The sequence below is a fragment of the Lynx canadensis genome, chromosome C1 (genome assembly GCF_007474595.2).
Source record: "Lynx canadensis isolate LIC74 chromosome C1, mLynCan4.pri.v2, whole genome shotgun sequence".
In the NCBI taxonomy this organism is placed as follows: Eukaryota; Metazoa; Chordata; class Mammalia; order Carnivora; family Felidae; genus Lynx; species Lynx canadensis.
In genome coordinates this window covers 41,797,875-41,822,669 of record NC_044310.1, presented here as the reverse complement: position 1 = coordinate 41,822,669, position 24,795 = coordinate 41,797,875, and the positions used below count along the sequence as shown (strand labels likewise).

The following is a 24,795-nucleotide window of genomic DNA, read 5'->3' as shown; positions in this document are numbered from 1 at the left end:
GAATTAAATGAGATCATGTCTGTAATGTGCCTAGTAAGGTGCACACTCCAGGATAGGTGCGAGGTATTGGACATGCACATCCTCCAAGCTCACTGGGAGAATGCCAACCAAGACTATTCTCCAAGGCTGCTGAGGAATAAAGTAGTTTAAATGTCTGCTTCAAGCTAAGTGCAAGAAACCACACATCCACAGCATTTCAGCACTTAAAAGAAATACAAACTTTTTTCTGGTTCTTCTTGGTTGAAATGATCTGAATTCTGAGTGCCTATAGCAGCACATGTAATGCCAGCTCAGAGCTGGGTGCTGGGGTCAGAGGCAAGCCAGATACAGTGCTTGTCTCTAAGGTTTGCTTTCCAGGAGCAAGATCCTCAAAGTTACCATCTAACCTTTCTGTTAGGTAGTTTTTCACTTTTGCTATCATGCACTTTCTAAAAGTTCTTTTTTTTCCTCTCTCTCTCTCTCTCTCTCTCTCTCTCTCTCTCCGAAGGGTCCTTTTTTCTTATGCTGTTCTGTTTATTTGAGGTTGTCTTCTCACTTTTCCTCCAAGATGCTTTTGTCTTTTGAATTTAGTCTCTGTCCTGCATGGTTGGAGACTTTCCTCAGATGTCTTGGTTGTCCACTCTGGTGTATGAGTAAAGATTAAAAAGCTTTTGGGAGGGCTGAGCACATGAGTGGGGCTTGTTCTCTGGGAGCTTCACTGTGGGGTAATCTGATTGGGCCAATTTCAGTATCTCCAGTTCTTTCCCATTAGGATAGGCAGATTTCCCAGACTGGGTGTCCCAGGTCCTGCCTGGAGGGCAGTATTCTGGGAGTGGGGGAGGTAGGCTGGAGTCAGAGAGGGTAGAGGTCTTCAAATCCAGCATGCAAACAGTAACCATTTATATCTAGTGAGGGACATCCCCTCCCCTGCAATAATACCTGGTGTTCCCTGGTTCAGAGACTTTTTATCTTTATTTGAGAATAAATCCCTGAACTCATGCCATGGCAGAAGAGGGATAATCTCCCAGGCAAAGAGTTTTATGGAAACAGTACAAATTACCAAGGCACAAAATTTTCCTACAGAGCCCTAAAACTTCCTCAGTGGCCCTAATGTTTACCCAGCAGCATGAAATGGGGGAGGGATCTAGGGCAAGGGTCAGCAAACTTTTTCTGTGAAAGGCCAGGAAGGAAATGTTGTAGGCTTTTTTTATAATGGTCTCTGTCACCACTATTCACCTCTGCCCTTGCATCTTGAATGCAGCCATGCACAGTATATTAAATGAATGCTCACAGTTGTGTTCCAATAAAACTTTTTAAATGTACAAAAATGTATGGCAAGCTGTAGTTTGCTGACTCCTAATCTAGGGCATCAATTTCTTAACTTTCAACCAGTCCTCCTTATTTTAGCCAAACATCCCCCTTTACCTCCAGTTCCAGTATCACTATTGTCTGAGCATTTTGAAGATATATAGTGTAACTTCGATTCGTTCTTGGATTCCTTAATACTGGCTTAGGAATTGGCTTTCTCTGGTCTGCAGAGTCAACCACTACTCTGCCAACTTACAGAATTGGCTATTCTGTAAGCCACTATTCCCCCTGTTGCTTCCCATCCTTTTAGGGTTCTTGGTTTCACAAGGCATTGAATTTAGATGCTTTTTTTACTCAAAACTCTTGCCTGTCATTTCAAACCTCTCTTCCATTTCTTTACACATAAAGAAACAAATATATCTTATGTTCTGTATCTTACCTGAGTCTTTGTGGATCTAATCCTATTGATTACTGTTTCCCTGCATATGTGCCCTTGTTTCCTTATTTCTGGGTCTTGAATTTTTTTTGTTTTGTTTTGTTTCGTTTTTTCTATTGTATGCTCATGTTCCTTAGGGCTTTCTCTAAGAATTGAGGACTGGGTTGAAATTAGTTCATTTAGAATTTGTTTTGTTTTTCCTTCTGTCAGTTACCAAGGGCCACTATCAACTGGGACCGTTTTTAAACAGAATTCTCCACTTGAGGTTTTTAGGAAACACAACAGAAATTTGGGCTTCAAATCCACGGGAAGGCTTGTAGTTATAGGTTGGTTTTTACACCTACCTAGCACCAAGGTCTAAACAGGCCATTTTTCTTGCCATCTCTTGCATGATGGGTCTTTCATTCACCCTCATGCTGAGGCTGTATTGGAGGTCACAGCCCAAGTTTATACAGGGTCTTCTGTTAGATTCCATGTTGGATGGGCCCTAGCTTTTCTTTCGTCTCCTGCACCCCAGAGCAGTTAAAAAGGGGGATTTATGGTCATCAAAGTTTGTGGATAAGAACTGGGCAAGAACTGCTTTGGGTGTTTTCTTGCTTTCCAGGGTCACCTGTTCACTTTGTTCTTTGTTCTTTGAGGTAGCTCTTGAGTCCATGTTAGGAGCCACTACACGGTGCTGCTTCACAAGGCAGTGGGAATGGTGATTGGAGGGAAGAAGTGATAGGTGGAAACATCCATGGGACATCTTTACCAACTAAATGGGAAATTAGAGAAAGGAAGAATATAAACTGATACTCCTGTTCTTGTCTTGGGTTACTTGAAGAGTGACCTTTAGAATGTCTTAAATTTGCATTCTGGAAACTAATATACACAAAACATTTAAAGACTCCTATAATCTCACTTCCCTCAAGTGACTGCTTCTAATCTTGGTGTGTTGTGTACTTATATGCCTATACAATTTGCTCTTTTAAACTTAACATGGAATTTTGGAAGGAAGTAATCATTTCAGGATGTTGTCAGGCAGGACATCGTTACCTGTGATTGTTGTTGGGCAAGTGGTGGGGATTGCTGGCCGATATTGGAATACTGAGATCCTTGCAGGCTGCAGAGTCCAGGAATTCCCTCTGTGAAATTTAAAGTGCAAGTGGCTTTCTGAGTCAGTTTGGCAGAGTACAGGATTCCCTGTGAAGGGAATCTGCATGTGGAAAGAAAGGAGCAACAGCGGAGTTGTTGGCATTGTGGGTTGGTCTGATTCATCTAACCACAGAATCCTCTGTGTCCTTCAGCTTTGTGGCTCCCTTCCTTCTTTTTTTTTTTTTTAAGTTTTATTTATTTACTTTTTTGAGAGAGAGAGCACGTGTGCATGTGCCACATGAGTGGGGAAGGGGCAGAGTGAGAGGAGACAGAGTCCCAACATAGGGCTGGAACTCACCAACCAGGAGATCACGACCTGAGCTGAAGTTGGACGCTCAACAGACTGAGCCATCCAGGCGCCCCCATATCCCAAATTTTAAATAAAGCTGAGAATCCCTGCCCTTTCCATTATGGATTTATCTGTAAACCCAAAATAAAGGTTTGGACTAAAGGAAGAGTCCCAGGTACATTTTAGTAATTTATACCCGGGCTTCCACCAGGTTCCTACTGGGTCTAAGTACATAACATCAGGCTTAAGCCCATTCCCAGCACTGCCTTTCCTTTTTAGCTGAACACAGAACCTGTTGGTTTTTCTCCTGGGCTGAGATGGTAAAGGGACCTCAAGGAATAAAATATTCCCTCTTGTAGGTAGCAGCCCTTTCTGGAGATGCACGACGCTGCCTGGACATTTGTAGGCGTGCCACAGAGATCTGTGAGTTCTCCTGTCAGAAGCCCGACTCCCCTGGCCTGGTCACTGTAGCCCACTTGCTGCAAGCAGTAGATGAGATGTTTTCGTCATCATATATCACTGCCATCAAGTAAGTTGCTTCTAATGGATGTGGATAACAATATTGTACCATGATTATGTAACTTGATAAGTATAGCTGTAAAGGCAATTATATTACAATATACAAATGTTTCAGAGTAACACATTTGTAAATCCTAAAAGTACATAATGTTATATGTCAAAATGTATTCAGTGTTTTAAAAAGTAAGATTCTTTTGCTTCCTGACCCTGGACCTTCCTTGGAAAACCTCTGGAGAGGTCCACATTCTAGGAAGGCCATAGAAGTTTCTAAGCTTTTACTCATTCAGAACTGCATTTACTGAAGACACTGTCCTTTTCCCTCCCTCCCCCACTTCTTTCTTTCTTTAAGTAGGCTTCACACCCAGTGCACGGCCCAGCATGGGGCTTGAACTCACGACCCTGAGATCAAGACCTGAGCTGAGATAAAGAGTCAGACGATCAACTGACTGAGCCACCCAGGTGCCCCAGACACTATCCTTTTCTTAAGGGGCATAGTCTACAGAGAAATAGAAATGCAAATCTGGGGCACCTGGCTGACTCAGTCAGAAGAATGTGTGACTGTTGATCTTGAGGTGAGATCAAGCCCCACATGGGATGTAGAGATTATGTAAATAAAACTTTTAAAAAAATAAAAGAGGGGCGCCTGGGTGGCTCAGTCGGTGGGGCGGCCAACTTCAGCTCAGGTCATGCTCGCGGTCCATGAGTTCGAGCCCTGCATCAGGCTCTGTGCTGACAGCTCAGAGCCTGGAGCCTGTTTCAGATTCTGTGTCTCCCTCTCTTTGACCCTCCCCCGTTCATGCTCTGTCTCTCTCTGTCTCAAAAATAAATAAACGTTAAAAAAATAAATAAATAAAAGAAAAAATAAAGAAATGCAAACTTCGTACAGGAGGAGAACTGTGACCACTTACTGAGTGAAGTAAAGTGCTATTGGACTAGTCCTCTTACACTGAATGATACACTCTGCTCATGAAATGAGTGTGCTGGTATATTTCCAGATACAGTTGCTGTGTTGCCTGGCTTCCGAAGTGGCATTTTCTATATCATTTTGAAACTTTAGGGGGTAGGAGAAAACTTGCTGAATAATATAGGAGAAAGTATTTCCCAGTTTTTTCTTCTCTTTTCTCTAAAGACAGAAAAACTTAATATTTGACTTTTCTCTGGGCTGGTGGTATAGCCACTTATGAGAATTCACATCTCATTTTCTTTGAGAAACTCCTCTGTTCTGGAACAGAGTTTCCTGAGAGCCATACTTGCTGAGTTCCGCCGATCAGGACTAGAAGAAGCAACATTTCAACAGGTAAGTGATATTTTTTTTTTTTCCCCCCCAAATCCTTCTAGATTTTGGTTTTGGTGTTTCTTAAATGGGTGGGAATTTCAATCACTGTGTAACAGTTAGTCTTTATTTGTGCCAACCTGTTATGTTACAGAATATCAGACCAACACCTATTTTTATGTGATATTTTTATTTAGTTGTATGAGAAGAGACCTTTAGCAACTGGTTTCTGCATATTAGATTGAAGGAGTACTATGTGCCAGATACTGTTTTAGGAGTAAGAGATTTAAAGATGAGTAGGAACAAGAGATATTGCCCTAATAAAGCTTGTGTGGTGGGGATAAGGCTCTCAGAATGACCCATTTTTTTCTTTAATTTTAATTTATTTATTTTATGTGCTAGAGAGAGAGGGCGAGGGGACCAATGAATATGAGCAGCGGAGGGGTAGAGAGAGGGAGAGAGAGAGAATCTTAATTTAATGGAAAATTCCATTTTCCAGAGCCCCATATGGTGCTCTATCTCATGAACCATGAGATCATGACCTGAGCCCAAAATCAAGAGTCTGACACTTAACGGACTGAGCCACCCAGGCCTCCCCAGAATGACCCATTTTAAAAACAAATTAGACCAATCCAAACCTCCTTTGAGCATAGTTTCAAGTGTATCAAGTAAAAGGAATCACTAGGGCATGTGCCTTAGAGTTCTGTTGAAAACTAGTGTCCATAGGTAATGAGCTGCCTTAAAATATTATTGAAGGTGTTTGAGTGTATACCTGGGAGTGTATATGTTTGTGTGTGTGTGTCACTATGTTTTAGACATACAAATGGAGAGGTCAGGAAGACATTTTCCTTCCAGCTATTTCTTTACTTCCTTTCACGTTTTCTTTAAATTCTGTTTTAAACATTTAGGTGTTGGTTATGTTTGCCCATTATTGTTCTTCTAGGGCCTGAGACAGCTCTTCTGTAGAAAGCAGCCTTCATTTCAGTTTGTAAACATTTCCTGAACATCTGCAGTGTGTCAATCCTGTGATGTGATCCAGGAACCCTGAGCTGAATTGGTCAATATCCCTGGCTCCTGAGAAGCTCCCAGCCTGGATGGGAGTGGGGGTTGGGGTGATTTATAAATAGAATAAGAGTGACCAGGAAGTGCTTCAGACTTGCCTGACACACTGGGGCGCTTTAGGAATCTGTTTCCCATTATCTTCCTGCCTGTCTTGTGCAGCATTCTTCCTGGGCCTTTCTGCTTTTCCAGAGGTCATGCTTTAGTACCTGTGTGCTATTATCTGCTAAGGAAAATACCCTTGTAGTAAAATTTAACCTGAATTATGAAAATCTCAATTGGAACTCTCAATTCTCCCTGGAGACTAGGATTGTTTGTATGAGTGACAATTACTAGATATTTTATATCCATTAACACATGAGGGATGTGGCAGTATATTTAATAGATAAAACTGAAGCTCAAAAAGTGAAATCACTTGCCCAGGGTTGCATATTTAGGTGAATGGTAGAACCAGGATTCAGACCTGCTCTGATTCCAAAGCCAGAATAGATAGCATTCTGCCCCTGCATTTGTGCCCCATTGGGGCACCTGTTGATGCTTTCAGGGTATTGAGTATCCTGGACAAGAAGTGTCTGACTTTCCTAAAAGAAGAAATAAATGATCAGGTACAGAATCAGGACTACCTTTCCTCTTAAACTTTCTGACATTTGACCTCAGATTTGCTTTTTGTTTCTAGGTATACAGTCAACACGTGGCACTGTGCAGAATGGAGGGACTTCCGTACCCTACCATGTCAGAGACAATGGCAGTGTGCTCTCATCTAGGCTCTTGTCGCCTTCTCCTTGTGGAGTCCAGCAGGAATGACCTGCTCCTTCGTGTGCGGCTCAATGTCAGCCAGGATGATGTGCTGTACGCGCTGAAGGAGTGAAGAGCTTCACGAGGAAGGACTGTGATCAGATGTTTTCGAAGAGCTTGATTTCCTTTTTCTAAGCACGTCAAATTGTAGCAAAGTATACTGAATGGAAATGGCTGTCATGTATTTTGGAATTTTCCATTAAATAATTTGCTTTTTCTAGAGTGTTTGAGAAGTTTGCAGACATTACAAACATCAGATTATAAAACCAAACCATCCTTCCTACTATAAGCCCTCCTTGTGATTTTTATTTGTTAGTGGCCCTGCCATTTACTTAATGGTAAGGTGGTATATACACAATTATATGTATCTGTATAAAATAGTTGTGGAAGAATATGTAAGAAATTGGTTACATTGGTTCCCTCTGGAGAAGAACTAGATGGCTATGGTCAGGGATTAGAGGAAGACTTACTGTATGTCATGTATCTTTTTAACAATGTAAATATAACAAACTTAGTTTATAAAAAAGAACTGCTGGAAATAATACCAGTGACAAATAATCCATACCAACAAATAGCTAGAAAATATAATTTTTAAAAGTTATCAAAAACAAATATTTAGGGGCCCCTGGGTGGCTCAGTCGGTTAAGCGTCCGACTTCGGCTCAGGTCACGATCTCACTGTCTGTGAGTTCGAGCCCCGCGTCGGGCTCTGTGCTTACTGCTCAGAACCTGGAGCCTGTTTCAGATTCCGTGTCTCCTTCTCTCTCTGACCCTCCCCCGTTCATGCTCTGTCTCTCCCTGTCTCAAAAATAAATAAAACGTTAAAAAAAAAAAAAATTTAAAAAAAAAACAAATATTTAAATAAACTTAGAAAGCACAAAATATAAGGTATCAAGAAATATATGTAATAAAGAGATGTAATCTCTAAATACAGATCTATTGCAGTCAAAATCTTGGCAGGGTTTTTTGTGTTACTTTGCAATTCTCATATTTATATTTCCAGCCAACAGTGGAACGGACATCTAAAACCTCCTTATGATGTAATAATCATGCCAGGAGTGTTTGACCCAAATCTGCTGATGAGAAAATTATCAGATAAATCAAAATTGGGGAAAAATATTACACAAAGCAACTGTTCCTCTTCAAAAATAGTATCACAAAAGACCAAAAAACCATGGGAGAATAGGGAAATGAGACATGGCTAAATGTACCGTGTGAAACTTGATTGGGTCTGGACTTAAGAGATACGATTATAAACAAAACTATGGACTATATATTATGTAAGTATTATGTAAATGTGAAACTTTGTGAGTGGAAAATACCGTAGTTATGTAGGAGAATGCCCTTGTTCTTAGGAGAATTATGATGAAATATTTATGAGTGAAATAGAATATCTGCAAATCTCAATTCAGAAAAAAATATGCACATATATTTATAACTGCATATAAAGGAGGATCCGTAACAGAATGAATTACATAATAAAAAGGAAAAATGAGTCATCTACAAAGTAAGAAACCTGAATGACCAACAAAATGGCAACATAGTAAATGAGACTTGCAAGCCAAAACATTTCCACATGTATTAGAGAAGGTTTCCATGACAATAAGGCAACAACTGGAACCCAAACGCCCCACTGATGGGAATATAAATTGAAACTACTTTGGACATAATTTGGTAATATCTAATCTGGAAAATGCAGAAATCCTATGAGCCAGCGATCCCACTCCTACCCTAAAAAACATGTGTACCCCAGGAGTTGTGTACAAGAATGTTCATTGTAGGGGTACCTGGGTGGCTCAGTCAGTTAAGGTCAGACTTTGGCTCAGGTCATGAGCTCACAGTTTTTGGATTCCAGGCCTACGACGGGCTCTATGCTGACAGCTCAGCTTTCCACTCTATTGTACTGGTTTTTTTCTTAAACTGTGGTAGGCACCCTCGTATTTATGTCAATTCACACAAAAAATAGGAACTATTTATTTTGAGTACCTACCATGTCCATGCATGCACTACTCTAGGCACTGGAGAGAACTTGGGAGAATTTTATGCTTTTATGGAGCTTGCATTCAAGCAAATATTGTAGATCTGTGTATATATTAAATATTTCATTATAAAACGTTTAATGAGAAGAAATATGGGAGTGAAACTTCAACTTTTTTATTTTTGAAACTTCAGTTTTAAAGTGGTAAAGACGGTCTCCTTGGAAAATCACCCAAAAGCAGTAAGGAGATGGAAAAGCCCTTTGTCCAAAAAAAACTGGGAGATTTTTTAAACCTCTAACTACAAACCGCAAAACAGTAATAGCTTAAAAGTTTGGAATTTAGGCAGGTGCGCGTTGCAAGATTTTAAGATGAAGATTCTCTTTAACGCCCCATCCACCCGCCATTTCATCGCCCTGCTGGTTATAGGCGTTATCTCGGTTTTAAACTGAAGCGACTTCATGAAGAGGTTCAATGAACACTGCCAGTCTTATCTTAGGTGTTCAACCCGCCTTCTGACTGGAAAAGGTACATTAAGTTGCTGAATGATTAGGAAACAAATGGTGAGCCCCATTTCTATTTCTCTAGACTCATTTACAAAGACAACACTGACGAGGGTGGCAAACAAGCCCCGCCTCCATTCAGAGTGGGGCGGGGCGAGGGCGCGAGGCCATGTAGGTCTGGAGAGTTTGCGCCCAGGAGCTTCATACTGGGTGTAGGGGAGGAAACATAGCGAGGAACTTGTAAATACAAAAGGCAGAGGACGAACCTACTGCATTTGCGCCCTCAGCGCTACAACCCAACACCAACCAACGACCCTCTCCGCAACCCTCGCCCTACCTGCCCAAAGGCGCCTGCGCGTTGGAAAACCTCGCCCTTGGAGTCACCTGTTGGTTCGTCACGCCCACCTCGTATTGCGCATGCGTAGTGCGCGCCTTACGGGCCGCGGAGTCACGTGTGAGGGCGCGAGCAGTCTCCCGCAGAGTCGCTTCCTGTCACGGCAGTAGCTGTACCTGCTGCCACTGCGGCCGCCCGGGGGTCGCGGGAGCCCTAGGCGAAGCCGGGTGGATAAGGCCCGGGCAGGTTTTGGATCCGCCGCGAGGTATGCAGCGTACCTGCCCCTCGGCGAGGGGAGATACCGGGCGGCGGGGGAGATGGAGGCCTGGGGCCGGGCAGGGCTGCGCGTCCTGCCGCGCCGGAGTGGGGTCCCTCGGCTTCGCCTCCCCTGCGGCTTCCGCTATCCGCTTCTCTCCAGAATCTGGGCCCAACACCGACGGCCCTACCCGTTGCCCCGGAGCCGCAGACTCGGCATGTCTGACTGACCTCGTCTCTTCCCCAAGTTCGCTCGCTCCGTGCCCCCCGCTCAGGTGACGGCCCGCCATTCACCTAAGTCAGTGAACTCTGACGCTTGGAGTTACCCTGAGCGCCCCATCCCGTGCGCCTACATCCAGTTAACCTCGGAGCCCTGTTGATTTTACTCTCTGACGGTGGAATCCATCCGCTTCTCTGCCTCCCGTGCTCCCTTTGCTCACCTCTTTTGCGGGAACGTTGCGAGATGTTCTGTACCGAGAAGGCTTCCAGCCTCCATTCTCCTCCTACCCCTTCCCCTCTTTCGCCAGCGGGAGTTTCTGAGTCGTTGACCTGGTCCCTTCACGTCCACTGCCCTCAGGATAATGCCAAACGCCCTTTAGGCTTACAGGTTTTTCTGTTTTGCCCCCTGTAGAGATTACAAGCTTCGCTTGTACCATTTTTGTCTCACACTTTATGCCCCAGTAATCCCAGGTCTTTAGCTTTCTTGTGGAGACCACACTGTTTCTCACCTTAGAACCACTGTCAGGTTGTTCCCTCTTTTTGGAATTCCATACCCCTTCCTTACCTCCAACTTTTTCATGACGCAGCACAAGCATCACTTTCTCTAAGATGCCTTTTCTGTCTGTGCTGGATAATTGGCCACTCCTGGGGATCCCGGTTCCCTGGAGCTACCCTGTGCGGTTTTTGTCCACTGAAGAGGCTGTCCCCACCATGTAAATGTTCTTTGAGGGTTGAGACATGTCAGATTCATTCCTGCTCTCCCAGTGCCCAGCACAGATTTTCACATACTCCTGTGAAAGGTTGTGAGATCTCTGAATCAGAATGCTGAGTCAGATTTCTCTAGAGCAGAATGTCTATTAGGACTTTGTGTGGTGATGAAAATGTTCAGTGTTTGTGCTGGCCAGTGGTAGCCACTAGCTGAGGAACTGGACTTTAAATTTTATTTAATTAATTTAAAGTTAAAAGCCATAGATGGCTACCATGTTTGGCACAGTTTTAGAGCCTTTTGGAATCCCACCCAGCCTGTACCAGCCCTGTTCCTATGCCACTCCCCCTCACTCAACCTCTTGGGCTTAATCCAAATTGGTCAATCAGTTCAGTAAGTTTTATTGTGTGTCCACACTCCCCGCTTAAACCCATTAACAGGTGGGTCCCATCCCTTCCATCTCCCATATTGCTTGCTTCATTGCTATGATTCCAGAGTTAGTTTTTCATCCTTTGGTGTTAAACATTGCCTTTTTTCTCTGGGAGTTTACTATAACCACACCTTACCACAAGGTTGCAGTATTGGAGGTGGGGCTTATAGGCTGCTCCAGTCTGAGTCTCTTCCTCTCCCTGCCAGACAGGTGTCTAGGCTGTGGAGATGCCAGGGCCAAGACCTCGGAAAGGCCCTCAGGCCAGTGGTCAGGGTGTGGCAGCTGCAAAGCAGGTATGGACACACACAGCCTCCTTCACTTCTCAGCCTGAGGTTGGGGGTGGGGTGGGGGGTGGTCTCTAGACAGCTTGGGCAAACGGGGTCACCTGTTTGACTTCCCCATTAGTGCAGAGACTTTGAGCAGTTCCTCCTACAGTTGGCAGAGACCCTGTGACTAGCCCCTGCCACCCACCTGTGGGAGATGAGGCCTGAACTCTTTTGTGTTTCAACCCAGGCATCCTCCTGCCATGGCCATCTCCCTATGAGTGATCTGGAGGATTCAGGAACCACCAAATTTAGGGTGTTCTGATGGGGTGTCAGCACTGTTATGGGTTTCTCATTTACTGCCATGATTTTGCTTGCTAGCCAAGGATACCAGGGCTTGAGGGCTGTGCCTGGAGAGTTTTGCTGCTTAGGGACACAGGGCTGTGGCCCAGGTGGGAGACAGAAGTCTATTCTCTAATCTGCTCCCTTTATTTCTTCTGGGTCCAAGTCCTGAAACTTCTTAGTCCATTCTTAATGTCTTAAAAGAGGCGAGTAAGGGAGGTTGTGGGATAAAGAGCATACACTGAAGTCATAAGACCTTTATTTTTAAATTCTAGGTCTGCCACTTACAAGGCTGTCTCAGTTTCATCTGAACTTGGAGATAAAAATAGGACTACCTTTTCCTAGAGTAGTCAAATTCATAGAGACAGAAAGTAGAATGGTAATGGACAGGGGGAGGGGGAAGAGGGGAGTTGTTTAATAAGATGAAAAGAGTTCTGTAGATGGATGATGGTGATGGTAGCCCAACAGTGTGAATGGGCTTCATGCCACTCAACTGTACGCTTGAAAATGGTTAAGGTGAGGGGCACCTGGCTGGCTCAGTCAGTGGAGCAGGTAGCTCTGGATCTCGGGATCCTGAGTTCAAGCCCCATGTTGGGTGTAAAGCTTTAAAGAAAATGGTTAAGATGATCATTTGTATGTTAGATATGTTTTACCGCAATTAAAATAAAATAGGACCTACTTCTCAGGATTGTGAGAATTAATGAAAATAATTATATAGAGTGCTAAGTACAGTGCCTGGCATGTAGTGCTATTATGTTGTGAGTAATAATAATGGCAGTGTAGTCTTACTGGGTTCTTTATAGTCACCAGGGAGATAATTGTTCCAAAGGCTAATGTTTCAGGCCTCAGTTTCCCTATTTGCACATTGGGCTTCACACAGTGAAGGAGTCACTGACTGCCTGAGACTGGCCCTGGGGTTGGGCCTCATTGTATGGTTCCTAAGAACCCTTCTCTGCTCTCAGCTGGGGCTCTTTGTGGAATTCAGCCCAGAGGACATGCTGCTGGGGATGGAGGAAACTGAAGATGATGGGGACCTGGAGGCTGAACTACTGGCCCTCACAGGGGAAGCAGGGGTCACTGACAAGAAGCCAGCACCCAAGGGGCAGGGTGAGTTTGTGTCATTGGGCTGGCTCAGTGCTGGGACCAGATGGGTTCAGGCAGGTAGAGAGTTTCTCTCCTCACAACTGGCAGGAGCCCATTAGATATCCTGGTCCTTCTGATATCCATTCTTGTGCAGCATTCCCACCAAGAGGCCATCTTCCCCTGTGTGAAGGGAAGCTCACTCCTCTGACTGCCCCCCTCCCCATTGTGGACAATCAGCAGTCTGATTCTCTGACTCAGGTCTCTTAGATGTAGCCAGGGCCCAGTACAGAGGAGGGGCTCAGCATGGACTGCATTGGGCACATAATAAATTAACAGAAATTGTGTCAAATGTGTAAGTAGATGATTAGATGAGCCTGGGTTTGAGTCATCGCTCTGCCCCTTACTAGGATTGCACTGTTAGGAAGATTATCTTTGGTTTTATTATCAGTTCATTCTTTAAAATGGAGATCATATTATTTATCTTGCATAATTGTTGTGAAGCTTCAGTGGATGTTAAAAATCTTACATATGTGAAAGGTGTGGTTGGGGGAATGGATGGACATGTCTATGAATAACTACAACACAAAAATGCCAAGAAGGGAACAACTTATTGCTTGTTGGAGGAGCCAGGAAGCTTTCCCAGCTGAGGGTCTTTTGAGCTGGGTCACAAAGGAAGAGCAGGAATTTTCCAGGTGGGACTTTGGCTGTGGAAGGGAAGGAAGATTTCTTCCTGGGTGTGTCTTGCTGTCACAGTGAATTGAAGACACTCCTCATGGACTTTTTCTGAGTTGCCCTGAGCCTCTGTAACCCTCTTCCCTCAGCCCCCCTGCCTATGGCCCACATCGAGAAGTTGGCTGCGGACTGTATGCGGGATGTGGAGGAGGAGGAGGAGGAGGAAGGGCTGGAGGACGATGCAGACTTGCTGGTGCGTCTGCCAGGCTTGTGTCTGAGGGCTCTGTGGTCAAACCTGTGGAGGAGGCCTGGGGTTTGTCTCGTGTGTTCTGAGGTTGAGTGAGTGCCTTGCTCTTTTTGGGCCCATTTTCCCAACTACACTGTGAGACTAATCCCCTTTGGTGTGTGGTCTGAACTATGCATTTGGGGATTTTTAGATTTGTAGTGTTTACTGTTTTTAAGGCTCTCCTTGGTCAGATTAATGGTAAAAAGGACTTTTAGGCACAGTGACTGATACTGGGAAATATCGCTGTGGGGCAAAGGCCCTTTATTCTTATATCCTATCATGTATATGGCCATGAGGCTTCCAAGCTCCTGAGACTTGTGTCTCCCCAGACTGAGCTGCAGGAGGTCCTGGGTGAAGGTGAGGAGGCTGGGCCACTGGATGGTGATAAGACAGCCAGCCCAGGTGGCTCTGAGGAAGAGAAGGGACAGGAAAACATTGAACCTCCAGGACAGACAGCTCTACTAACAGCTTCAGTCCCAGCAGCTCAGGTAGGTTCTGGAGGGATCTTGTGTGCCTTTGATGCCCCTACATGTCTGTGTATAACATGCATGTAGCGTGGTTTGCATAGGAAGGCTGCAGTAACCCCTCCCAGGGCCCTCCAGCAGCTGCCCCAAGCAGAGACAAAGCCTGAGAAACTGCTTGGTGGCTGGCCAGCCTCAAAGGCCTCTCTGTTCTCCCAAACCACCCCCTACAGCCATTTCCTGGCTTCCACAGACTGTCCAGGCCTCTGTGTTTGCCTCTGACACGGCCTCTGGCCTCTCCAGTGAGTCTTTGCCTCGTAGCTTGAGGCTTTTAGGCTCTTCCTTCTCCTTGAATCCAAGAGCTCCATTTTCTGGGGCAGCTTCCTTGCAGGGAGGGAGCAGCAGGGGCCTAGCTGGCCCTGGAGTGGCCATGCCCTGAACTGAAGTATCTACAGGCTGGAGGGCCTCGGGGACTGCAGGCTCTGCTGGAGGATCGGATCCACAACTACCGGGAGGCTGCAGCCAGTGCCAAGGAGGCAGGTGAAGCAGCCAAAGCCAGGCGCTGTGAACGTGGCCTAAAGGTGGGTTGGGCCTTGCCAGAGAGCAGGGCTGCGTGGAGTGGGGCAGAGGACAGTGGGTGAAACAAGAGGGGAGGCGCTTCCCCTCTGGCTTGTGGAGGTGAAGGATTCCTGGCCTGTCTTCAAGCAGGGTTCAGGCTAAGATGGCTGGCTGGATTTCTGGGTTCTCTCTCTCAGACTCTGGAGTCCCAACTGGCTGCTGTGAGGAAAGGCAGGAAGATCAGTGAGGATGAGATTCCACCTCCAGTGGCTTTGGGCAAGAAACAGCTGGCCGCCCAGGAAACAGCTGACAGGAACCCTGAGGCAGATGCCCCAGCTCCCTTCATGATGGAGCCAGGTATCTGGAGACCTTTAGGTTCTATCCTAGTTTCGAGTCAGAGCCCATGGCCCACCTCCCCATCCTGCCACACTGTCCATTGTCATCAGATGCACCTTCTCTGAAAGGTTCTCAGGCCAACCAGATCTGTAGGCAGTAGACACTGGGAACCCATGGTATGTACCTTCTTTGACCCTCATGCCCCGTCTTCGGCCTTTTTGTTTCTTAATAGACAACCCCTGCCAACCTGAGACAAGCCTCTTGGGCAGTCCTGGCATTTCTGCCCCATCTGATTCAGACCCAGACCCACAGGCCCTGTTGTCAGCCCGACAGAGAGAGTATAAATTGGCTGCCCTGAATGCCAAGCGGGCTGGAGACTTAGACCGTGCCCGAGAGCTCATGAGGATTGGGAAGGTATGATGTCTGAATCAGAGGCCCTGTATTCAAGCCTTTGTTTCACATAGGGGGCCACAGTGACCTGGAGTAAGTCTGGTCGGGGGCAGGGAGGGAGGGGAGGAGGTTTCAGCCCAGAGTTTACCCTGGTTTTATGCCCACATCTGCTTTTCCTATTATAGAGATTTGGTGCAGTCCTGGAGGCCCTGGAGAAGGGGCAGCCTGTGGACCTGAGTGCCATACCCCCGGCACCTGAGGGTCAGTATGGAGCCAGTGGGGTGGGGCCTGCTCAGGGTGAGGTTGGGGGAAAATTTCAGGGCTGGGGCTGCCCAGGGACTCCCATCTACACCTCTACTCTGTGTCCCCAGACCTGAAGCCCCTCTCACAGGCTTCCAAGGCCCTCACAGAACCCTCAGTTGTACCCCCAGCAGTGGAGCAAGTGCAGCCAGTGATGGCCCCTGACACTCCAGCAGCCCCAGGTAGGATGGGATGGTGGGACTGTGGAGTGGGGGACCTGGAGAGAGGCAGAACTGACACCATCTCCTGTATCCTTTCAAGTGGTCCCTGCTGAGCCACAGACAGTGCTCGATGCCCTGCAGCAGAGACTGAACAAGTACCGTGAGGCAGGCATCCAGGCCCGGGGCAGTGGGGATGAGCGCAAGGCCCGGATGCATGAGCGCATTGCCAAGGTGGGCCCACAGCTGCACAACCCCTGCCCCATGTCAGCCTTCTGTTGCTGCAGTTAGTCCTGGTCTTTGAGTCTCCATCTGTCTGTCTCTCTTTCTGGACTTCCTACTGCCTCTGGGGTCTTTTTCCTTCTAGGACTGCTTTCAGTCTTCCTCTCCCTGTGTGGGGCCTGTAGACTGCAGCCCACTGTAAGTTCTCCCTTCCTTCCCTTGCAGCAATATCAAGATGCCATTCGAGCACACCGGGCAGGACGGAGAGTTGACTTCGCTGAGTTACCTGTTCCTCCAGGTGAGTGGGGCTTGGCCTAGGGGCTTTTTGAGGAGGTCTCTGAGCAAGAAAGGGGGAAGGGGAAATGATTTCTCCTATATCTGCCTCTACTCTGTGGGAGCCACCTCTCCCAGCCATGGCCAGGAAGACCCAGCCAAGGCCCACAGCAGCCTGTGCTTCCCCAAGGCTACCTATCCTCTCCCAGCTGTCTTTTCTTCCACAGGATTCCCCCCCATTCCTGGCCTGGAGCCCATTGTGGGCACTGATGGGGATGTAGTGGCAGCTACTTTAGCAGCTGCCCAGAAACTGGCTTCCTCGGAGGATACAGCCCCAGCAGAGGAAAATGAGGATGAGGATGAGGTTTGGCTCAGGGCCTGGGACTTCCAGGGGCTGGTGGGGGGAAACCCCAGATGAGGGGTAAACCCAGACCCTGTTGTTATCCATACTAACAAGCCCGGGGAGGTAGGTATGCTTTCTTTTGCTTTACAGAGAAAAAACTTAGCCAAGGGTACCCAGCTAGGGGTTAGCAGAGCTAGATTCAAACCAGGTCTAACTTCAGAGCCCTGGTTCAGTCCACATAACCCTGTAAGTTAGTGCAGCCTTAGGAGGAGAGCCTGGGTGGGGAACAGATTCTGTGTGACAGCTTCCCGGGAACCTGCAGGATAAGCTCCCAGCCCAGGCCCCAGTGGCCAAGAAGCCAGCACAGCCTGTGGTCCCTTCATTCCGTGCCCTGCCAGAGACCAAGGCCTCAAGTTCTAAGGAATCATTGAGTCCCTCTGGTGAGTTGGGGAGAAGAGGGATGGAAGAGTGAAGACTGTAGTGAGAGACAGGCATGATTCTAACCATTATCCCTTGCCCTTCAGTGCGCGAGCAGCTGGCATTGCTAGAGGCACGGAAACTGCAATACCAACGGGCAGCCCTGCAGGCCAAGCGCAGCCAGGACCTGGAGCAGGCCAAAGCCCATCTGCGGGTAGCCAAATGCCTTGAAGCTCAGATCACCCAGGTACGACGAGCTGGCCGACCTGTGGACTTCTCCAAGGTGAGTTTCACTTGTTTAAGCAGCTGGACTTCTCAGGCAGAGGAGGCATTGGCAGGCTTGACAGGCAGGGCGGTGAATGAAGCAGCTGCTTGGAGGGGATGCGATGCAGATAGGATGCAGACAGAAAGAGCTTGTTGCTTATGCTGCTCTACCCCATTGCCCGAAGAGAGACCAGGGAAGGCCAGGCGGGCTGCCTGTGGTCAGAGATGACGAGGCATGGCAAGGCTAGTGGAAAGCAGAGCAAAGCTTGGGATAGAATGGGGAGGCAATGAGTTCCCATCACTGGAGGTTAGTAGAAACTGGAGAAACATTTAGTTTTGCTTCTGCATTTGTTAGGCTCAGTAGAGGAATAATCTGACTCTTGGGGCCCCTGAGGGGCCTTGTGACCTGAGCAGGTCCCTTCACCCTTGACGGATGAGGAGGGTGACTTCATCCTCATTCACCATGAGGACCTGCGGCTCTCCCAGAAGGCTGAGGAAGTATATGCCCAGCTACAAAAAATGCTTCTGGAGCAACATGAGGTCAGTGGACTGCTGGTCTGTCTTCCCCTTTCAGTGCCCACAGCATCCTTTGGGTAAAGTTATGGGGCCCAGATCAAATAGGCCTGGATTCAAATTCTAGCTCTTCCACTTACTGGTTGTGTGACAATGGGTAAAGTACTTTATAGACGGGAGGAAGAAAGTTTCAAGGGAGATGGATATAGATGTATATTTTTGTATGTGTATATCTATCTGAACTGCTGCCTTTAAGTCTGCTTGTGAAGTGATGTTTCCATTAGGTTTTGAAGGAAAAATAGGAGTTTGCTAAGTGAATTTTGGGGAATGGCTATCCTCAGGAAAGGAAACAACAAAAACTTAGGCAGAAGAGTCTGATGGAACTTGGGAACAGTGGCCTTGGATATGGTAGGTGTTGGGAGAAGGAGGGGTGAGGCTACAGAAGAAGGTTGGGACTTTCAGAAGTCAGGCTTCAAATGCCAACCTAGATGTTCCACTGTGGGCTCTGCAGTCACTCTGGGCCCTTATTTTTAGAAGTGCCTGCTATTCTCCAAGCAGTTCATGCACCAGGGCAATGTGGCCGAAACTACCCGGTAAGTGCAAGGCCTCGGGCTGGGGCTTATTGGGTGGGAAGGAGAAAGTGAGCCCTACAATGCTGACATGCCCACCCATCCCTGTCAGGTTTGAGAAACTCGCTCAGGACCGTAAGAAGCAGCTTGAGATCCTGCAGCTGGCCCAGGCTCAGGGCCTTGACCCTCCCGGCCACCACTTTGAGTTGAAGACATTCCAGACTGTGAGGTGCCAAAGCCTAAGGGAAACAGTGGCTCCATGCAGGGATAGGACAAGGGACTGGAGACTTAGGCCCCTATAGTGAGGCTTCCCAGGCTTGGCCTGGCCATAGGCGCTGGGGTTGGGAGGAGTGGGCTTAGCTACCTGCCTGTGAGAAGCTCAGAGCTGGGTGGTGGCTGTGGAAGGAACTCTGGACTGGAGGTCATATAGGTCTGAGATCTATCTGTATACCAGCTCTGCCACCGTTAGCCCAGACAATCTTTGCTTCCCTGGGCTTACTCTCCTGACCACTTCTCTCCTGACCACTTCTCCACTGGGCAGGCAAACAGGCACTGGAAGAGAGGACCTTTTCCTACCACCTGCTTCACTTTGTGCTTTCTCCTTGTTTCTTGGCTGTAGGATCTTCTCAGAACTCAACAGCACAGAAATGCATCTGATCATTGTCCGGGGAATGAACCTCCCAGCCCCTTCAGGTAGCCCAAGAGCCACCTTTACTTCAGACTGTTGCCCAGACACTTCACCCCCGGTCAATATAGAGAGGCATTGGCTCATCCTCCATATCAAGCACTAGGCTCCATGGTACTTCTTCTGACCCTGACTCTCATTTCTCCTTCATAGGAGTGACTCCTGATGACTTGGATGCTTTTGTGCGGTTTGAGTTCCACTACCCTAACTCGGTGAGGTTCAGGGAGAGGTAGGATCCCCTGACACCCATCTTCCATCCAGGACCCTGTGCACAATTTCTCTGCATTCCCTGGGAGGTCTGGCTACAGGGAGCGGTTTGAAGACCCTTGGATGCATTCTTCACAGGGGGAAGTCACTTCCCTCAACATTTAGCCTAGAGTTCTTTGCCCTATACAGCTGTTTTTTCAAGCTATCCTTACCTCTCCCATCTTACTGCTCTAGGACCAGGCTCAAAAAAGCAAAACAGCTGTGGTGAAGAACACAAACTCTCCAGGTGAGGACCGCTTTCTCTTCTCTCTTATTCTCTGATATGTGTGCAGCATTTTTTTTTTCGGAGGGCTTTCAGATCTGTTCTCTTAGCTGGTTTACTCAACTTGGGAGATAAAAGTAGTTGGGGAAACTGAGGCTCAGAGAGGTAGAGGGACTTGCCTAGGGCCCCATAGCAAGGAGGTGGTGGAAATGGGAGTTGAATCCCATTTTGGTATAATCTGTGTCTAATAAGACTACAAAAATTGTCCGAGTGGACTTTCAAGGCCAGGACCTAGATGCTCTACCACCCTCTGATGCAGTCCCTTTGAATTGCTGGCAGAGAGAGGGGAGGCCAACTCTGGACCTCTGTTTCCACTTTCTCAGGAAATCCCTGGGAGCCCACACCACTTCTTGTCTTCTCCCATTGCAGAATTTGATCAGCTCTTCAAACTAAACATCAACCGAAACCACCGGGGCTTCAGGAGGGTGATCCAAAGCAAAGGAATCAAGTTTGAAATCTTCCACAAAGGGTGAGGCCCTTGTCAGGTACATTGCCAAGATGGGCTGGGTGGAAGGAAGGGCTTCTGTTGCTGCCCCTATTGCTATTCAGTCTTCCTGCATTGGGCACAGCCAGCTCATTCCTGCCTTCCCTGCTTTTCCCAGTCCAATACCCTGCTGATTCTTGGTTCCCCAGATCCTTCTTCAGAAGTGACAAGCTGGTTGGCACAGCCCACCTGAAGCTGGAGCGGCTGGAGAATGAGTGTGAGATCAGAGAGATTGTGGAGGTAGGATGGGCAAACCAGACGACTTGGCAAATACCCCACATTCACTGAATATCCACTCCCTACTGTAGGTTTTTTGTGCCCATTAATGAAAAAATATCCACAAATGCGCTGTAGACTAGGTGCTATTCCTGTTTCACAAATGAAGAGATTCAGAGGATCTGAGAAAATTTCATAGCATCACAAGAAGCAGTGATACTCTTTCCACAATACTCTGAGTCACCTAAGCTCCCAGGTATGGTGGCTCTTGAGGGGTCTGATCATTGCTGTCAACTTGGCATACATAAATTCCTAGGTTTTGGGGGGCAGAGTTGTGGGTGGGGCAGTTGTCTAGCCATCATGAAGAAGTGGAATAGGCTCTGGACATAAAGCTGATAAGGTAGTTCCAGATTGGGGGCCCACAAGAATGCAGCTAGTCTGTGTTTAGGAATTGGCTCCAGACAGCTCCTTAAACTTGTATGAACTTACATGAATTTCCTAGGCAGGGACTCTGAGAGCTTGTCTATGACAGGTGAGGAAACTAAGGTCCAGTGACAAGGGTGTTCCGTAAGCACAAATATTGTGTCCCTGGCAGACCTCAGCCCAGATCCTTGCTGATGCATTTGTAGGCCAGGGCTTTTCCCTCTACAGTGTGCCTGCCCTCACTCCCTGCCTGTTTTGGGGGGGCCCGGTGGGGGGATGTTCTTAAGCCAGGTCTGCTCTGTGTTTGCCCAACTACAGGCAGACTTCTTGAGCCTGTAGTCCTGCTTTGTACTCTAGCAGCCCAGGCTCCTGCTTGGAAGGAAGGGAGCAGTGTGATGGGTGGAAAGGAACTCTTGGCCTGGGTTCTAGTCCTGACCTTGCCACACGGTGGTTTCGAAGCCTTACCATTCACTACTTTCTGAGCCATCTGTGAAGTATGGGTTTGGGCTTAGTGGTTTTCAGGCTATAGCATGAAGCCAGAGCATTTTTTCCAGGAACTGTGAGGAAACTGAGTGGGCAGAGCTCTGGGTTTCTTGTCTCTTTAGAGCATTGACACTTCTTTGGATTTCCATGTTAGTTTTTATAAGACTTAACCTAAAACCACCAAAAAGCAGGAGGGCAGCATTGTCATGGAGACTCTTGTGTTGACACTGAAGGACAGTTGAGCTCCTTTCTTTCCTGTGAGCATAGGGAGCGGTCTGCTCCCAGCCCCTGGCCCATCTCACTTACCATCTCCCTCTGTGGTCCTCACAGGTCCTGGATGGAAGGAAGCCCACTGGGGGCAAGCTGGAGGTGAAAGTGAGGCTGCGGGAGCCTCTGAGTGGCCAGGATGTGCAGATGGTCACTGAGAACTGGCTGGTCCTGGAGCCCAGAGGCCTATAAGGTGGGCATCCATCTAAGTCCTCAAACTTCTGCCCTCAGAGACCCTTCCAGTACTCCCCTCCTATCTGGAGAGAAGACGTAGGAATTTCTCATCTGTGAGGACAACTAGGAGGCAAAACTGTTGGGTAGGGCTTGGGCTGAGTTTCTCATGATCCTCAAGAGAACTGGGAAGGGAAGTTAACCTTCCCAGGTCTGTCGCAGGAAATCTTTTCTAAACTGTTAGCATATTCACTGCGGTTTAGACTTACTGTGTATGCTTTGTGCCCTTGTGCAGGAGATTGTCAGTACTGGGAGAGGAGTCAGGCCAGCAACTGTGTGCAGGAGCATACTTTTCTCAGCTCTGCTGGCTACAGAAGCCTTTGTACATAGGAAGATGCTGCTACTCAAGCACCAAAGATCTGTTAAGTATGTGCATTACTGACACACAGCAAGGTCTTTCCTGTTGCTGGCCCCTCCCTGGACCTCCACAAAAGCAGGCTGGATTCCAGGATTCCCCTCCCCCCTTCCCTTGCCTCCCCCTCCCGCTGAGAGAAGGCAAGGATAGCCTCATCGCTCTGTGACTGAGTCTTACAGCCCCTTAACCCCTGTTTGGCAACTGTGTGGAGCTTACCACAGCCTCCAGTTGCAACGTTTCTGGATGTGCCTTTAAAAGATCTAACTAAGGGATGGGAGAACTTGAGGATGATCGGGAAACCCCCTGCCTAGGGTGCAGGCAGGGTTCCGTGACTCCTGCTTAGTCAGTGGCAGCCTATCCCACATGACTCCGTTTACCCCAGCTGTGCCTGTGCCTTGGTTCCTGACTGCTGCTGCACTCGCCTCCCTGCTTCCCAGAGCTTCAGTGGAGGAGGAGGGAATGTGTGGTGGGAAATAAGGGTGAGGTTGGATCTCGGGTTTGGTCCATGCATTTAAGACTAAATGACTGTTAACTAGAAGAAAAAAAAATAACATATATATATATATATACATATACACACACACACACACATACGTATACATATATATATGTATGTAATTTTATGTAGCCGTTTTTATTTAAGAAACTAGATCTAATTCATTATAGGGGTTTTACACTCTATATGAAGAGTGATCATCAAAGTCCTAGATAAAAGCCCTGTTCCCTGTCACTTTTAAAGCAGGAGTGGCAGTAACATTTGTTAATTGACAGAAACTGCTGCTATGGCTTCCTCTTTTGAGAGAGGGCAAGGGGAAGCCTTGTGTCTTCCGAGGATCAGTGAGAAGAATCCCTTAGTTCCTTCCTAAGAGATCCTCCTTTGGCTTTGTTTTTCTGAATGGATGGAGACGATGGAGGGATTTGTAAATTACAATAGATTTAATATTCAAAACTGCAATATTTTGCATTTCTTAGAAATAAACTTTAATATCTCATTCCCCCCCCCCCCCTTTTTTGAAGCATTAACTTAGGTTCAACAAAGCATTCCTCAAGATTTTTTAAAGGCTACGAGTGAAGCAAATACATTCAGCTTACTGGTCACTATAGTATTGCATAAGCACAGCTCAGGGGTTGAGCTTTTATGTGTCTTTTCCCAGGATAGGGCTGGACCATGCTTCCTGCCCTTAAGAGTAGAGCTGTTAGTGGATAACAGGACAGGAATGACAAGACTGTTTTCTAAAAGCTTTCTGGCCAGTCTTACTTACCTATGTGCGAACTACCACCATTTACACAGATGTGAGATTTAACACTTCATTGCAATCCTATCTGTGTGTCAAACAAGCAGTAATCTAGAATTAAAAAGGATTGTTGGCTTCTTAAGGTGACCTAGAGCAAAGAGGGGTGGTCAGGAGGGTTCCTGACCCAACCTAGTCTTCCCCTAAGGGTTTGCACCCAACATGGTGCTTACTAAGAGGGCCACATGGACAGCTGTGGCTATTTATCCTCAAAGGTTTCAACAACCAGCCCTAGGAATGTTTGAACCCAGGCCTGTGCTAGAAATGCCCTATTCCAATGTGATAGGAAGTTTTCTGTGCCTCAAGGATTTCCCTTCACAACCTGTTCTACTTCAGTCTGTTTCATTACCCTTTGCTTTTGGAAAACAGAACCTCCAGGCTAAGGAAGGCAAGACAAAGCCGCCCATTGGACTTGGAAACTGAGATTCTTAAAAGGCCTTTGTTGCAGCCAAGGCATGCCGGGGTCACTGGTAGTGGGAGGAGCCTACTCTGCCTCCTTGTCCCAAGATTTGTCCTAATGTAACAACCAAACATCAGAGATCAGTGATTCCTGGGCATTTGGGAACCAGGCACAACCCAAATAGCTTTACATTTTAAATTCTTCTATCTAGCGCAAGACATGCTTTCTTCAGAATTACTGAAATGAACAAAATATGGAATAAAATATTTTTTTAGAAATTTATCTTAAGGGCAAAAATATTTTGTGACTTTAACATTACTTCCCTTTCTTACAGCACCATTGTGAAACCTGCATTACTTCTAAATTCTGAGCATGTTTTCTAAATGTTTCTGGGCAGCTCCTAAAAGATTTTTGTCCCTTAAGTAAAAGTAGTTCCTTTTAGGATGAAACTGTGGGGCTGAGACTGGTAGAGCCAGGAAGCTTGCACCTGGTCCAGTGCCATCACAGACAGATTCTTCCCTTTCAGGGCTTCAGATTCCCAAGCTCTAAACTGGGCATTATCATTCCTGCTCTATTCTTTGGCCCTTCTGGCCACACATTCAGTCCCTAAAAATCTCATTACCATTATTATTAAAATAGAAACCACTACCACAAACATGTTATAGAAACAGTGTTCACATTGCTTGATGACTGAAACACATTAGATGCAAAAATTATTCCCCAGTGGTTAGTTATGATAGAAGTAAATCCATTTTGAAATTTGGGG

The 24,795-nt window shown here is 46.9% G+C and overlaps 2 protein-coding genes across 4 annotated transcripts in view; both read left to right on the top strand.

The window, feature by feature from the left end:
• Window positions 1-7,412, top strand: part of ORC1 (origin recognition complex subunit 1) — a 33,268-nt gene extending 25,856 nt beyond the window's left edge. Inside the window, exons 16-18 of the mRNA XM_030323904.1 lie at window positions 3,506-3,675; window positions 4,875-4,962; window positions 6,674-7,412. Coding sequence (XP_030179764.1) covers window positions 3,506-3,675; window positions 4,875-4,962; window positions 6,674-6,865 — 450 coding nt within the window. The 3' untranslated portion in view covers window positions 6,866-7,412. The remainder of the gene's footprint in view (window positions 1-3,505; window positions 3,676-4,874; window positions 4,963-6,673) is intronic.
• A 2,323-nt stretch (window positions 7,413-9,735) lies between these two features.
• CC2D1B (coiled-coil and C2 domain containing 1B) lies at window positions 9,736-24,311 on the top strand. Of its 3 annotated transcripts, none has more exons than XM_030323902.1 (25): window positions 9,736-9,869; window positions 11,425-11,507; window positions 12,782-12,926; window positions 13,724-13,827; window positions 14,190-14,348; window positions 14,777-14,902; window positions 15,077-15,236; window positions 15,448-15,629; window positions 15,791-15,866; window positions 15,977-16,087; window positions 16,167-16,297; window positions 16,511-16,583; window positions 16,786-16,922; window positions 17,206-17,341; window positions 17,426-17,601; window positions 17,997-18,122; window positions 18,630-18,688; window positions 18,777-18,893; window positions 19,284-19,357; window positions 19,503-19,561; window positions 19,791-19,842; window positions 20,248-20,347; window positions 20,512-20,602; window positions 21,815-21,944; window positions 22,218-24,311. In XM_030323902.1, the coding sequence occupies exons 2-24, from the start codon at window positions 11,442-11,444 to the stop codon at window positions 21,941-21,943; spliced, it is 2,589 nt and encodes an 862-aa protein (XP_030179762.1). In that variant the 5' UTR covers window positions 9,736-9,869; window positions 11,425-11,441; the 3' UTR covers window position 21,944; window positions 22,218-24,311. The 3 variants fall into 3 exon arrangements, with proteins under 3 accessions (XP_030179762.1, XP_030179763.1, XP_030179761.1); XM_030323903.1 differs by having other exon boundaries at window positions 9,737-9,869; window positions 11,421-11,507; window positions 17,224-17,341; XM_030323901.1 differs by having other exon boundaries at window positions 9,737-9,869; window positions 11,421-11,507.
• Window positions 24,312-24,795: the final 484 nt, after the last annotated feature.

Bases quoted from the DNA above. Each gene is read 5' to 3' on its own strand.
- CC2D1B (XM_030323902.1), top strand. From the start codon at position 11,442: ATGCCAGGGCCAAGACCTCGGAAAGGCCCTCAGGCCAGTGGTCAGGGT. The intron at 13,828-14,189 runs GTGCGTCTGCCA...GTGTCTCCCCAG, and splicing joins AGGACGATGCAGACTTGCTG to ACTGAGCTGCAGGAGGTCCT. The intron at 18,689-18,776 runs GTAAGTGCAAGG...CATCCCTGTCAG, and splicing joins AATGTGGCCGAAACTACCCG to GTTTGAGAAACTCGCTCAGG.